The 15,916-nt window shown below is 42.4% G+C and overlaps 1 protein-coding gene across 5 annotated transcripts in view; it reads right to left on the bottom strand.

Moving 5' to 3' along the window:
* ANKS1A (ankyrin repeat and sterile alpha motif domain containing 1A) overlaps positions 1 to 15,916 on the bottom strand; it is an 85,203-nt gene that overhangs the window by 21,183 nt on the left and 48,104 nt on the right. For 4 of the 5 annotated variants that reach the window (XM_053457845.1, XM_053457846.1, XM_053457847.1 and 1 more), the window contains 7 exons: positions 10,885 to 11,025; positions 10,594 to 10,701; positions 8,999 to 9,139; positions 8,167 to 8,283; positions 7,988 to 8,059; positions 7,765 to 7,851; positions 7,475 to 7,612 (listed from right to left, as the gene is read on the bottom strand). In XM_053457845.1, coding sequence (XP_053313820.1) covers positions 7,475 to 7,612; positions 7,765 to 7,851; positions 7,988 to 8,059; positions 8,167 to 8,283; positions 8,999 to 9,139; positions 10,594 to 10,701; positions 10,885 to 11,025 — 804 coding nt within the window. The remainder of the gene's footprint in view (positions 1 to 7,474; positions 7,613 to 7,764; positions 7,852 to 7,987; positions 8,060 to 8,166; positions 8,284 to 8,998; positions 9,140 to 10,593; positions 10,702 to 10,884; positions 11,026 to 15,916) is intronic. The other variant, XM_053457848.1, reaches the window with a different exon arrangement.

Below are 15,916 nucleotides of genomic sequence, written 5' to 3'. Positions count from 1 at the left end.
CTCTTGGAGCTGAAGACCAAAAGAAAGGGCCTAGAACTGAAAACAGTCCCTTTTGTAGATGGAATAGCCACTCGAAGAAACTTCTGCGACTCCTGCCTGATGGGAACATGAAGATAGGAATCTTGAAGATCGAGAGTAGCGAGAAAATCTCCATTGGAAAGAAGCTCTATGGTGGATAGACTCCATCCTTAACTTCCTGTAAGCCACAAAACTGTTTAGAAACTCGAGATCTACGACGAGTCTGAAATCTCCTGATGATTTGGGAACAACTAAGACGTGGGCGTAAACACCTCTTCCTCTTGAGCCTGGAGGCACAGGGATCAACACTTGTTTTGTCACAAACACTTGAACAAGGACCAGAAGTGCCATTCTCCTGAATTGATTCGCAGGAGGCATTGAAACCATAAACCGCTCTGGAGGAGAACTGACAAGTTCCAGACCGTACCCCATAGAAATGATTACCAGGGTCCAGGCGTCCGAACAAAATATAGCCCATTGATTAAGAAAACTCTTCAGCCTGCCCCCTACCGTAATGATTCCGGTGTCATGCTTTCTTAGAAGCCCCGTCTACCACGGAAAGGCTGAAATCTTAACCATAAGGTCTATCCCGAAATCTGGACTGGGGTCTGGAATCCTGACCTCTGGATGCTCTGAATGCTCTGAATGGGTTGGGCCAAAAACGTGGCAGAGGTTTACATTTGGCAAAAAATACTTGTCACCAGTAGCTTTCTCCAACAGAACTTCTAACTCCTTTCCGAAAAGATCCTTCCCAGAGAAGGGTATCCCACACAAATTGGAGGCGGAGTCTGCTGACCAAGATTTGAGCCATAGGGCCTTTCTAGAGAACACCGATAAGGCAGAGGCCCTAGCAGCCATGCAGACGGATTCCATTGCATAATTACACAAAAAGTCAGCCGTACTCTTCACATGTGAAACGTCTCGGAGAATATCTTCTCCTGCACCTCCTAGGATATCTTCCTCAATTTGCTGGAGGCACAAGCGCATAGCCTTGGCAACGGAATCCGTCACAATTCCTGGTTTAAAAAATGCTGCTAAAGCTTCAAAAGATCTCTTAGCTGCCTTCCTGTCCATGGAATCCGGAAAATGAGAGGAATCCTCCAAGGGAATAGCGGATCTTCTAGCTGTCCTGGCCACTGGAGCATCTATTTTGGGGTCTAAACACAGCTCAGAGAAATCTTCTGGGAAAAGGAACAGCCGTGAGACTCCGTTGGAGATGGTTAGCTTTCTTTCAGGAGCTTTCCACTGGTAAGTAAAAATAGGTTTCAAGGCTTCATCGACTGGAAAAGCCCTGGGCTTCTTACAAGAACCTAGAAAAAAAACAGTCTGTTTTTTCCCTTTGGCTGTTCCTCCTCCAGGTCTAGAGTGGCCCTCACTGCAGCAACCAGCTTGTTCACCTCTTCTGCCGGAAAGAAAAAAGTCTCTTCAGAGAGCTCCCCCCTATTCCTGAGATCCAGGTTCCTCCATGTGCCAGTCCCTTTCGGAGCCCGAACAACCAGGATCCTGACCAGAAGACCGGAACCCAGGCAGAGGATCAGGACAGGATGTCTTAGGCTTGGGCAAAGAATCAAAAAACAATTATCGATTCGGCTGAAAAGTGGACTGGAGCACAGCCTGCATTCACTCCTTGAAATCAGAAAAGGACTCCTCCCTGGCATTCAGACAGGATGAACAAAATTTTCTAGAGGCGTCAGACATAGTAGCTTTGCAATTTCTACATGCAAAATGCTTTGTCTTGGATGTAGCCTTCTTAGGAGCTGGAAATTCTTCAGGGAGGTCTAGCTTATCTAGCGACATCCTGATAAAGGACAGGAGACCGTCAAAACATATAAAAAAAACTCCCATGGACTCATAACCTTACTTGGGATAAGAGGAAGAAATACACCAGAGCAGAAAACCAGGATGCCATGACTCGTCAGAAGCCAATTGCAAACCAACAGCAGTATAAACAAATAAAAATAGAACCACCTTACCAGAACTGCAGGAAAAACTGGACTAGAACGGCGAAAATCTCTTCTGACCTGAGAGCTGCTTCTGGCAGCCTGTGACGAAACCTGGAAGAGCGTCACAGGGAGGATCTGCGGCAACTGCCGGCAGACAGAAGTGGAGTCCCGGCATTCTGAAAACAGCCAGCCCGCCCAACGGCTGTGAAAGGTAAGGCATGCTAGGGTCCCATCACGGACCCTGTACGGATTAACCCTATCTCTGCTCTAGCAAAGCGATCCTCCCATGGATCGGACCGGATATAAGGAAAGAAAAAACGCTTACCTGCTACCCAAAGCGTGACGGCAGCACCAGGGAAAATGAGCTCTCCCACGAGCTACAAGAAAACAACAAACGGGGAATGACCGCACCTACCCAGAAAATAGGGCAGGAAAGAACTGTGGGTAAGGGGGAGGTTCTGGTTTTTTTTTTTTATTCTTTCCTGCCCTATTTGGATAGGCGGAGCCATCTCCTGTGCTACTGGGAGTGACAGGAGAAACAACTTCTCAAAACTCAAAAACTGAACACGAAACACCCCCCCCAAAAAAAATTCTAAATAAAAAATAAATCACTAAAATAGTACAATAAATAATAATGATAAAAAAAAACAAAGTGAACTAAGTGATGTCATTGTGACATCACTGGCATTGATAACATGTTCAAGAGGCCCCCCTAAGAGAACCTCTAAACATATTGCTCTAACAGTGCAATATACAATAACAGTGTTGGTAATTATCTAACAATTAAGATAATTAAAATAAAAAAACCCTTACATCCCAATGCCCTAGCACAACATCTAAAAAGGTATTACCCCCTGCCCCCATTCATCCATCCCAAACCCATTAAGCCATAAGTATGAAAAATACTACCCTATAGGGTACTATATGCAAGGCACGGATATGACCCTCGAGAAAAAAAAACCTAAGGATGTGGGGTATTTCCGTAATCTGGAGATGCAGCTAATCAATTTTGTCCATGTTTCTCTGCCGTAATACATATACCCTGTACAAAACAAAATCTAAGCAACACAGAAGTGTTGGTGAAAAAGGCGCAGAAATAATTTCTGCAGCCACCTTTGACAGTGATTTGGGGCCAAATAGCTACATGAAGAATGGCCAAATACCTCTGATACGATAGTCTGGGTTGTCTGCTTTACAGAATTATATACTCTTGTGTGTATTTTTGGTTTATTTGTTTAAAATTAGAGTTGCAATTCCATCATATGTAATTCTATTGTAAAGAATAATGATGTACACCTTATAGTACGTTCCCTATAAGTGCTGGGAAAGTATGAAAATTCTATATAAATTAGGGCTGAAACAACTAATCGATAAAATCGATAATAATCGATAATGAAAATCGTTGTCAACGAATTTCATCATCGATTAATCGGATCAAATGCTCTGAAAAACTCCTCTCCTTATATAATCCGACCTCAAACAGAGATCGGATTATAACACCGGAATCCAGATCCCCCGCTACGCTGCAGGGGACCTGGATTCCCCTCACTGTCGGACGGTCTCTCACTTCCGTCTCTCTCTCCCTCCCATCTGCCTCCTCCCCCCTCCCATACATCACTCTGCCTCTCTACCCGGCACCGTTACTGACAGGCACTTTCCCTGCAGCTTCATAGAAGCCTCAGTGTAAGTGAAGGATAGTAACGGAGTCTGTCTGTGCGATGCAGACCCCCACCAGCTGACAGAGAATCATCCTCTCTGATAGCCGGTGAGGGTCTGCATCGCACAGACAGACTCTGTTACTACCCTTCACTTACACTGTGGCTTCTATGAGGCTAGGTTTCCACTTGGGTTTTTTTAGCTAAAAACGCCTATAAAAACGCCAATAGCGCCACCTGGCGTTTTTTTGTGAAAAACGCATGCAGCCAGATGTTAGCTGTAATTCAATAGGAAATCGCAAAATGCCATTTCCACCTGGCGTTTTTCTGTTTGGCGTTTTTTTAGTCCTCTTTGGCGTTTTTCTGCTTTTTTGGGCTCTGTGGCAGTTTTTCAAAACTGCAGCATGTTGACACTCTGGCGTTTTTTGCAAGAAATCTTGGCTTTTTTTCTCCAATAGAAGTCTATGGGAGAGAAAAAACGCCATGAAAAAGCCATGTGGGTTTATTGCCTTGGCGTTTTTTATGGCGTTTTTTCCACAGTTACAATGCAGAGGATGGACCCAGTATCTGTGTGTCCTACGAGAAATAGGCTGAAAACAAACAGTTTCACACAAAACAAAGTCCTGGACTGGTTCATATTGAATTTTACACCATTTGGAACAAACATGCCATTACAAACAAACATACGCGACCGGATCCTGCGTGCCAAAAGCAACAGCAAACAATTTGCACCATCATTTGGGGCCAATCTTCCCAGAGGAGCAGACATTCGAAATAAAGCATGCCTTACAAACCACAGAAAAGAGACAAAAGGGTCTACCAAGTAAATGACATCAGGAGAGGGCAGATACTTGCCATTTATCCTAATCCCTTTTAGCTGGGTGAAACTTCTAACTTGTAAAGGCTGGAAAAACTGCCTAAGGTCAAAAAAAGCAATTTCCACAGAAAGGCTAAAACGCCAGAAAAAACTGCAGAAAAAACGCCAAAACACAGGTAAATGCAGCGGCAGTTTTCTTGGCAGTTTTCCTGGCGTTTTTCATCAAGAAAAAAACGCCGGACAAAAACCCAAGTGGAAACCTAGCCTGAAGCTGCAATGAAAGTGCCTTCAGTAACGGAGCCGGGTAGAGAGGCAGAACGGTGTATGGGAGGGGGGAGGAGTCAGAGGGGTGTATGGGAGCCACCCTCCAATACACCACTCTGGCTCCTCCCCCTCTCATACACCACTCTGCCTCTCTACCCGGCTCCCTGGTGTCTTGTCAGAAACGGAGGTTCACAGGAGGCAGAGTGGAGTATGGGAGGGGGGAGGAGCCAATGTGATGTATGGGAGGAGGCAGAGTGGAGTATGGGATGAGCCAGAATGGAGTATGGGAGGGGGAGGAGCCAGAGTGGTGTATGGGAGGAGGCAGAGTGATGTATGGGAGGGGAGGAGGCAGAGTGGAGTATGGGAGGGGAGGAGCCAAAGTGATGTATGGGAGGGGAGGAGCCAAAGTGATGTATGGGAGGGGGAGGAGGCAAAGTGATGTATGGGAGGGGAAGAGCCAAAGTGATGTATGGGCGGGGGAGGAGGCAGAGTGGTGTATGGGAGGGGGGAGGAGGCAGAGTGGAGTATGAGAGGGGGGAGGAGCCAGAGTGGTGTTTGGGAGGGGGAGGAGCCAGAGTGGTGTATGGGAGGGGGAGGAGCCAGAGTGGTGTATGGGAGGGGGAGGAGCCAGAGTGGTGTATGGGAGGGGAGGAGCCAGAGTGGTGTATGGGAGGGGAGGAGCCAGAGTGGTGTATGGGAGGGGGAGGAGCCAGAGTGGTGTATGGTTAAGTTATAGTGGTGTATGGGGGGTATTATGAATTTTTAGGGCATATAGGGGGTATAAGGCATATGGATATTAGGCATATCAGGGGGGCATAAACATATCTGGGGGTAAAAGGTATATCAGGGGGCTCAGTGGCATATAGGGGGTATAAGACATCGATATTAGGCATATCAGGGGGGCATAAAACAAATCTGGGGGTAAAAGGTATATCAGGGGGCTCAGTTGCATATCACTGGCATATAAGGAGTATAAGGCATATCAGGGGGCATAGTGGAATCTGGCATATACGAGGTATAAGGCATATTTGGGGGCAGAGTGGCAAGCTGGGGGTCAGATGTGCATAACTGGGGGCAGTTTGGTAAATAAAAAAATTTAAACAAGGCTTTTTTCTCAGTTTTTATTAAATATGAAAAATAGTTAACATATGAATTAATATTTACTAATAACTAACTTTGTATCAAAACCTAGTTTGAGAAACACTGTTTGGGTTCTTGTAGCTTTTATTATTATGTCAGTGAAATAAGAAGGTGAATAGAGAGAGTCCATTGCAATAATGAGATGAAAGTGTAAATTGTACGTTTTTTATTGCAATTTTTCTTCAATTTAAAATAATGTATTTTTTTATCCGATTAATCGATTAATCGACAAAATAATCGGCCAACTAATCGATTATTAAAATAATCGTTAGTTGCAGCCCTAATATAAATACAAAATCAGGACACGTGAATTGATAAATCTGGAGGGTATTTTCCACCCCTTTACCTAATTTTGTGAGGATTCGGAGAGGAAAATATATAAAAAATTATTTATTTTTTTCTAACTTTCACTAGTTTTTACTAAATTTCTCATCCTAAATTTTACGCTAATTATAAACAATCTGTAGTTTACATGGGTACACTATTCGCGGGAAAAAGGAATAATCGACCGACATACCGCAAAAAATGGCAAAATTGCTCTGGGACTTGAAACCAAAAAAAAAGACTGAAGGGGTTAAATGTGACAAGCAAAAATAGAAGGAATAGGGAAGGGGGTAAATACTTTTTTCACAGCACCACAGGTAGGTCAGAAAATAGAATAAAAGGAACATTCCTCAATACACAGTATGATAAAAAAAAACCTACACTAGAAATACAGCAAATTATATTAAGGGGGGGTCACTACCAGGGAATGGACAAGCTAAATAAAATCTCATGTAAGAATTCTATTTCTATGTCATTCCCAGGAGCACATGAGAATTGAATGGGACAACAGCTTGGTGTGCTGTGTCCTTAGCAGGCATTAACTTCAAATGATAATGCCTTGGCCAGACTGCTGCCTTGCATTTAAGAGATGGGTTAATGTCTGCCGATGTGGCCTAGAAAGTAAATGAGATAAAGTGATGTGGTAAGAGAACAGGATCTTCTGCATGGCTCAGTTCTACAGGACTTTAAAAATGTCCTTATGTCAACACCAGCAAACCAACATCTTGAGAACAGTGGGGTTGTAAGAAGACTTGGGGGTAATTCAGGAGGTACACTGTGACCAAAACAATGCAGAAACCTGACTATTGCACCTGTGGGAAAACTTGGAAGAGAGACTTTCAGAAAAAAAAAAAAGTTTATTGATGTTGTGTTCTTGAAGATCAAGAATCACCTGGCAGGTAATCTGGGAGTTCTACAGGATGTAAGGTATGCTTTTTAGGTCTCTTCAAAGAGCACCAACACCTTGACATGTCTCACAGCTTCTGGCACACTAATTTGGAGTGATGAGACCAAAATAGAGCTCCATGGTCAAAACCGTAAGGGCTATGTTTGGAGAGGGGTCAACAAGGTCTATAGGGAAAAGAATACCATCCCCCACCGTGAAGCACCGCGCTGTGGGGTGTGAGCTCTAAAGGCACAGGGAATCTTGTGACAATTGATAGCAAGGTGAATGCAGCATGTTATCAGAAAAAAATGGCAGACGATCTAAGGATTTGCTGGCTATCCTGCATTTTTCAATGACAGGTCCCCCTTAAGGTACTTCCCCCCACTACGAACATTAATTAGCGCTAATAAAATAAGATGTGTCTCACCACATCAGCAGTGCTGAACACATGGCAGTAGTGGTGGCTCGTCTGGAGATCCTTGGTGATGTATGCAAATGTACAAAGATCCTCAGGATCTTGTGCTGCACATGAGATATTGCGAATCTCATGTTCTGCAATGACATTCTGCAGGGGAAAGTGATATAATAAATCAGGACAGACATCCCAACAGTGAGAAAATTCAGTGAACAAAGTTAGGTATAAAGGGCAGCTGTTCAAAAAGCTGAATGAAGAAATAGGTAAACAGAAATGGGGTTTGGACCGAGTACATTTCCTACCTGATTCGACGCATCAATGAATTTTACTCCCTTGTAACTGATGGAAAGAGTGATCCGTGGAATCTTCTTCATATGCTCTGTAGATTTCTAGAGGATAAGAATATATTTCAATGCCCAGTCTCTAAAGGGTACCTACGCAACATCATCTCAATTCAAAATCAAGTGACAGGTCTACACCCAAAACCCTGCCTATACGGCCACCCAAGCCAACTTCCACACTCACCCTCATCTTAGCACAAGCATCCTGGGTGGATTCTGTTCCTCGAAGATCGTTAATTTGCATTGACCCCAAATACTGATGAGTAAGTGTAAGGAAAAAGAAATTAATAAAATGAATAAAGAGCATACAGCATATTTCAAAGATTTTTGCTATACTATGATAGAAGCTGATTTAGTTCTTACACTTGACTCATAGCCACACGATTCGAAGATTAACTTCTCAGGTTGGTGATGCCAATTCTGCAAAGGTGCATAGGAAGTGGCCACACTGGGAGGCCTCAAAGTTAATTTGGATTCCTCCTGCAAAGAATGAATGAAAAATGATGCAAGTCAATGATAAGCAGCCTTTCCCGCTCTGACCTTCCCCTATAACATGGAATTTAGGGTGATGGTCCTGTATGACGAGTTTGGGTCATCTGAAGGACAGCATGGGATCTGTCAATCTAAACAAATGTCATGATGTAGCTTTCTATGGATTTAGATCATCAACGAAAATCCTCAAACCCAACAAGGACATTGAGGCTCCCGCAGATGACCTATGTGGGTTTTGTATAATTAGGTTTTTATGTGTTTCTCCTTGTTTTATTTTCTACAAACTGTATTGTATACTTTGTGTCTAAATTGTTATCAGCTTTGTTCATATAATTTTTGTACATAAGCACTGTGACTTTCGTCAGATGAAACTACATATTAACCCAGTTTCCGTCTCTATGCTCTAACCAAACTCTAACCAAACAAAAATAAACCATGTTACTTAATTGTTTTACTTAAATTGGGTTTTATACATTTTTGACCCTATCACTGTAGTACTGGGCATTACCGAAGTGTCCATAAATTGTAGTCAGCTTAAAACATAACTTGGTGGTGGCACCATATTACCAGTCTGGTGTGGGTTTTTGTGGTGTGTTTAAGGGTTAAGTGAGTACCCAAAGGTTCTCAATTTTAAGAACAGGGATAGTAAGCAAGAAATGTGGGTACGTTTCCAAAAAAACTTAGTGTAACAGCACATTCATACCTCCACAACGAGCTCCTGAATTCTCTGATGCTCTCCTTTGCTCTCTGGAGCCTGTAACAAGCTGGATTGAAGTGTCAAACTAGGATGCTGTTCAGTTGATGTAAGGGAAGAGGGCGTAGTATTGTACAATGCATCTTGACACTGGACAGAGAAAAATTCATATCTTACAACAGGGCTGGTGACAGCACAAAAACTATTTCAGGAAACAGATGTAGAAAGAGAATCTTTTGACATGACAGACATCTGTCATTTCTGATTACAGGAGACAAATAAATACATAGGAACAGTAGCGTACCTAGCGTGGCGCGCGGGGGGGGATGTGGTCCGCCCCGGGTGTCGCTCATCAGGGGGGTGCCTTGGGCTAGGGTGACCAACATGTCCTTGATTGCCTGGATCCCCGGCAGCCTCGTCGTCTTTTTTTTTTTTTTTTTTTTACGCGGAGGAGACAGAGGGGCGCCTAGCAACCGCTCGGCGCCCCTCAGTCTCCTTTGCGAGGCTTCTAACTCCGTCGCGGTTCCGGCATCTCATGCTGAGCGCCGAAATACGACGTCATATTTCGGCGCTCAGCAGTGAAGCAGCACAGCGGCAGAGCAGGAGGACTGAGGCATTGTGCTCCCACCGCAGGACTTCTGAATGGTAAGTCCAAAACCTTTAACTACAAAGGTGGAGAGGGTAGATAGTGAGAATGAGTGAATGTGTGGATGAATTGTCTGAATGAGTGAGATAATTAATGAGTTTGTGAGAATGCATTAATGAATGTGTAAATTTGTGTGAATGGGTGAGAATAAATGATTGTGTGAATTAATTATGTGAATGAAAGTGTGAATTAGTGAGTGACTGTTAAAGTGTTTGTGTATATAATAGATGTATATAGATGCTAACAGCAATCATACTCCTATCATGCCAAGTCAGCTAGTACATGCTGGAATCTGGGTATGCCCGGGCATGATAGGAGTGTGATTGCTGTTAACAATCATTTATAGATTAATATTGTTATTGCATTTTTTTGTCCTATTTTGCTGTGTTACTTACTTAAATAAAAGTGTGAGATTTTTTTTATGGTGAGGGGTCATTTTCTGTTTCAGTCCAGAAGTTTTGGTGCATCCCTAAGCCAGACAATGAAGTGGTAGGCCTACACCACATCAATGTTTGGTTTAGTATATAGTGATAGGAGTTATGCTGCACTATTATCAATGTCTGGCTCAATGTATAGTGATAGGGATTACACTGTACCACCATCAATGTTTGCCTCAGTATATAGTGGTAGGTGTTATGCTGTACCACCTTCAATGTCTACGCCAGTATATAACGATAGAAGCTATGCAGTTTTAAAGTGTTTGTGTGTGTGTGTGTGGGGGGGGGGTGCCACATACAGGATTCGCCCCAGGTGCCAAATACTCTAGGTACGCCCCTGCATAGGAATATCAACAAAAATACAAATATCTGAGGATATATGTTCAAACACTGCTTGAACACACATTAAATGTGATTGCACACATCTTTGGACAATGGTGTTCCGTCTCTCCCATGTAGATTTAATGTGTTAATGAACTGTGTGTGAATTGGGGACATATATAAAAAGTCATGGTCCTTACCCTGAGCTGCGAAAAACGTGGTGGTTTCTGAGGTGGGTCTTCATATTGCCTGTCTGCTAAGGATGCCAGAATCCTCTTCCTGTGACCCAGTAAATTTACTTTTAATACCTGGAAGTTAAGATATGGGACTTAAACTGGCTTATACAACATGATTCTTACAAAGGTTTATGAAGAGGATATGCAGTAGTAGAGTATAAAGTGCAGATTTGCATTGCAATTTATAAATGGCGGAAATAAGGGAGGTGCCAGAAAGAAAAAAAAAAAAAAGGCAAACCATCAAACACAACCTACATTTACAATTTCAAGTTCCCACAAATTTCGCAGAGTCTCCATAGACGTGTACCCACTGCTAAGAAAGCTAGGAGCATATTGTTGGAGGGAGAGTGCACGAAGCCAGGTTGACACAGAGAGATCACTTGGGAGAGGAAGTGGCTAAATGTGTGGGGGGGAAACACAAAAAAAACAAACAAAAAACATTCACTATGTAGCATTTAAACGTAATGTAGCTTGCACAGATGTAAGGACATTTTTAATTAACATGCACAAGGATAAGTGCAAAACAACTGTTAAATAGCATTTTAACAAAACCCTGTAGCATGGATAAAGGATCCTCTTCTTTTGATGACTGTGTAGTCTTTGCAGACAATTTAAAGTGGAAGTCTCATGGGGGAGGAAAATATCCTTGTACTTACAAAATACACAGCTGTATACAGTTATGTAGGTTAGCATTGACGAAAACCTAGTTTTATCCATTTTTGGTCCACTAAACTTACTTTATCTATAGGCTGGTATGTTATATTTTTGTCAAACACCACACTAGTAATAAATTAAACAAACAAAAAAAAAACGGTGGGAACTTCCTTTTAACAATAATCCCTTCAGTACCGAGAGATTTCAGTAGCGTAAAGAGAATATATTTTTTTTTCACCATGTGTACCATAGATTTACTCGATTCTGCTTTCCAGTGTCAAATTGGATTTTTTTTTCCAGGACAAGTAAGGCTTTCTTTTGACAATAACACACAAAACATAATTCAAATTATGCTTAAAATAAACACAATTTTAACTTCTTATTTTGCAATTGTGCTTTTTTGTTTTTGGTTTTTTTTCACAGTAAATGCCACTGTTTAACAATAACCCACTATGTTCGACATAATCCCTTGGATTATGGGAATGTTCTAGAGTGCCACATCTATCCCTTACATATTACCCTATAGTGTACTATTTTTAAAAAGTACTGGTTTAAAGGGTTTGGGGTGGTAAGTGTTTTTATATATCATTTTAAACTTAGTATATAGTGGTATACTGGGGCTTGCACCATTCATTAACAGCCTGATCTGTGAAGCAGCAGAGAGATGTCACTGCCGCAGCGAATAATGCGTGATGTACAGGTATGTCCTAAGGGGTATCTTGCCACACCTGTTATGGGCATACATGTCTATTAAGAGGTTAATATTACAATACCAGAAGAAAAAACAAACCGCAAAATATGCATTAAATACACAAACTACAGTTACAGCAGGTGGTAAATAATATACTACTATTGATATCCCATCCTTGGGAGAGGTTCTTATCAGGAATAGTAGGAGGAGACATCCTTACGTTGAAAAAAGTATAAAAGAAATTGCAAAATCTTAAATTAAATGTGTTATATTGAGTAAATATTTGCCATAACAGGCCTCATGTCTAACCCTTATAAAAGCAGTTATTAATGTTTAAAATATTGGCTAATCTTTACATTAAAAAAACAACAAAAAACAGGTAAGCTGGGGAGTGGTCACACCTTTCTGGCACAGGAGCAGGAAAGCCAAGCGCACTGTCGGAGTCCCTTGAAAAACCCTTCAACCACCGATAAACATTTCCACACTACCTCTAAACACACACATTCACACTACCATCCTACATACTAACAGACATATACACAATCACTGGATATACATAATCCCCCCTGGATGCGGATGGTTTGCTGCTGCAGTCTAAGACTTCTTCTTAGGTGCCATCTAATGGCACAGAACTGGAAGGCAGCAAAATAATTTAGGAAATCAGGAGGTGGCAAGCAGGGCTGAAAATGTTTGGACATCAGCCCCATACATTTTTCGGGTAGTTGAGCTATTGTGCCCACATGCCACACCCCTTACACATACCCATCTCAGTCACATTATTTGCAATTCAAATAGCTGTAAATAGCGCTTTCTATTCTATTATATTAAAATATTCCTTAACAGAATATCAAATTATTATTAAAATCCCTGGAATCAAAAGTGTTAAAAAGACCAAATAAGTACCCTGGGAATAGATCCCTAGCTTTACAAGCAACATGTCTCTGAGAGCCACTTTTTGGACAGGATATCCTCAGGACCCCGAGCTATCCATCCTCAGATACCTGGCATCGGATCGCCACCGCTCCTTCGGCATCACCCGGAGGACGGCTAAACTTCCGCAGGGGCCCTGCTGCTTACCTGTACGTTGCGTGTGACCCCGCAGGAACCCAGCTGAGTCACGTGAATTTATGTTATGCCACATGACTCTGCCCCGTTCTTGCTTCCCCCTGCTTGTCCCCGTTCCTGTGGGACAAGAGAAGTTGTTCGGACAGAGTGCGAGCAAAGGGAAGCAGCGACCCCTGCGGTAGTCTGCGAGCAGCACTGAGACATCTGCAGTTCAGGTAAGGGGGTGGGGAGGGCATTTGAACGAGTAGCTGTGAGTAAGCATCTGTGAGCTAGCGAGCATCTGTGAGTGAGTAAATGAATGTTTGTGAATGAGCAAATGAACGAACATGTGGGTGATAGCATGGATGTGTAAATGGGGGGAAGCATGGCACAGGCAGGCTGTTTGGGGGCAAAAGTGGCAAGCCCTATGTTTCCAATCTAGGTGTTGGGCAGATCTTGTGGATGCAATCAGCGTGCCAGGGCTGACATGACACTAAAGCGGGGGAATAGGTGGTGGGATAAATATACAATGTGGGGCTAGCTGGGGGTAATACACAAGGGTGTGGAGGGATTAGGGTGACCACATTGGCCATGCTTTCCAAAGCACACATAACTTTTACATATTGCTCCCCCAGCCCAGATAAAATGCTGCCCTGCAGTATGAGGGATGTATCGACTCTGGGAAGGGAACCAATTAGTCAGATATACATGAGCCATACTGTAGGGCAGCATTTAATCTGTGCTGGCTGCATCAATACACAAGGGGGCAAGCTGTGGCCATTACATAAATCAATACAAGGGAGGGGCAGGCTGGGGGCATAACTACACATAGCGCTGGCTGGGGGCAATACACAAGGGGAAAAAACACAATAGAGGTGTCAACAACAAAGCAGTGTGGAAAATGCTTTTTTTTTATTATTATTATTGTAGCTTAGCCCATACAGATGTGGGTGTCAGTGTGGCAGAGCCTGCCCTGGTGTGTGTATTTTTGGGTTTCAGTGTGGCAAAGCCTGCCCTGGTGTGTGTCTGGGTGTCATTTTCCTGACAATTTAATTTTTACTTATCCAGATATAAAACTCCTGAATTTGTATTGAGGACAACATTTTCTAGGCCCAGATATCAGTGAGAGGAAAAGTAAAGGTTTAGCCGAGGTAGCCGAGAAGGGCAGTTTCGAGAGTGAGATGTCACATGAAGGCAGATAGCTGATGACAGCAGTTTGGGTGCCTGAAGTAGGCAGATAGAGATGGAGCGGCTGAGTGAGTGGGGTCCTGTCTGCCAGTAAGCTCTCGACGGATATGAAATCATATCCAGTGTGGCGCAGACTGGAAGACGTGACCCCACAGTAAAAGTGAGGCTGCTCACAAACTATGATAGCACCAGAGAAAATGCTGCAGATGAGGTAAGGTGTGCGAGAGGGAGGGAATAAGCTAGTGAGTAAGGCAAGGAGGGATTAGGTATAAATGTATGTTAAAATGGGAATGTATCTATAAGTGTGTGTAAACATGAATGTGTGACTGTATGTGAGCATGAATTTATATGCGTACTTGTGTAGGCATTGGTGTGTGAGCATGGATGTGTAAGTGTAAGAAATAATTTTTATACTTTTATTCTGTCATACACTGGGAACATGTTTTTTTAAACCCGTTACATAGCGCTTCTGTGGAATGCTGGTGTATCCTATGATTGCTCCAATAGGATTCCTTAATCTATACCCTAACCGAATGTAAAGGGTCATAAATACTTATGGTAAAAAGGGCAAGGTCTCTTTCTCTGCTCTTTCACCTTCATCTCACCAAGAATACTGCGCTACAGCACCTGTTATCACCATCTGTTCCATCAACCAGTACTGTATGTATATTACTTTGTTATTGAATAAACCTGCTTAAGAAGACTTAGAAGCTGTGGTCTTGATTGCTGTCACTGGTCACTGGAAAAGTTTAGATATTCAAGACAAATAATAATCTAACAGTAGGTGTTTGGGAAGGCAAACATGGCACAGGGTGGCGCAGCCAGGATATTTAAGGAGACTGCAAAACATTTGGCAAAGATGACAGAAAATTTGGGGGAAAATACAAGCTGGGGCAAAGATGGCACAGGCAAGCTATTTAAGGGGACTACAAACTGTTTAACAAAAAAGGCAAATAAAATTTGGGGGCACATACAAGCTGGTTGGGGGAAAGGTGGCACAGGTAAGCTGGTTTAGGGAAAGGTGGCACTGTGGGCCATGTTGCTTGTGAATTTGGGGGGTGTTAATTTTCACAATGGGGCCCCAGTGATTTTTAGTTATGTAGTTACATCCCTGTGTTAAATTTTATGAAAATTAATGTTGAATATTGTATAAATATAAAAAAGTGCATTTTAAAGAAAATATATTAAGATAAGGAAATAAATGGGTATAAAGATGATGGGAAATTATGTTATGGAGCATGACGATGAAGGTGGATGATTGTGATGCAATATGGGGTATTAATGGTAGGGGTGGAAAGGTTGGTGGGGAGGAATATGATGATATGGGGTTTGAATGTATTGGTTGGGGGATAATGATTGTGGTTAGGTCTTGGAATGAATTAAAACACACACATACCCACTGACACCCTCCAACACCATACCCTTATACATACATTCACATACACACTAACACCATGCACATATAAATATACATGCATACACACTAACACAATACACTTAAATGTACATGCACACAATCTAAAACCACACACACACATATATATACATAGAATATTGCAACCAGAATCCAACATGTGCAGTATGACCACAAAATTCTGGACCGAAAATTCAGGATTCAATTGGCAGAAATCAAAACCGAAAATGCCCCCCCACCTTAAAAAAAAAATAAAAAAATTATTAAAAGTAACACCACAGTTGGACAAAAAAAAA

Source organism: Spea bombifrons, chromosome 2, assembly GCF_027358695.1.
Source record: "Spea bombifrons isolate aSpeBom1 chromosome 2, aSpeBom1.2.pri, whole genome shotgun sequence".
Taxonomy (NCBI): Eukaryota; Metazoa; Chordata; class Amphibia; order Anura; family Pelobatidae; genus Spea; species Spea bombifrons.
This window is presented reverse-complemented; position numbering and strand designations above follow the sequence as displayed.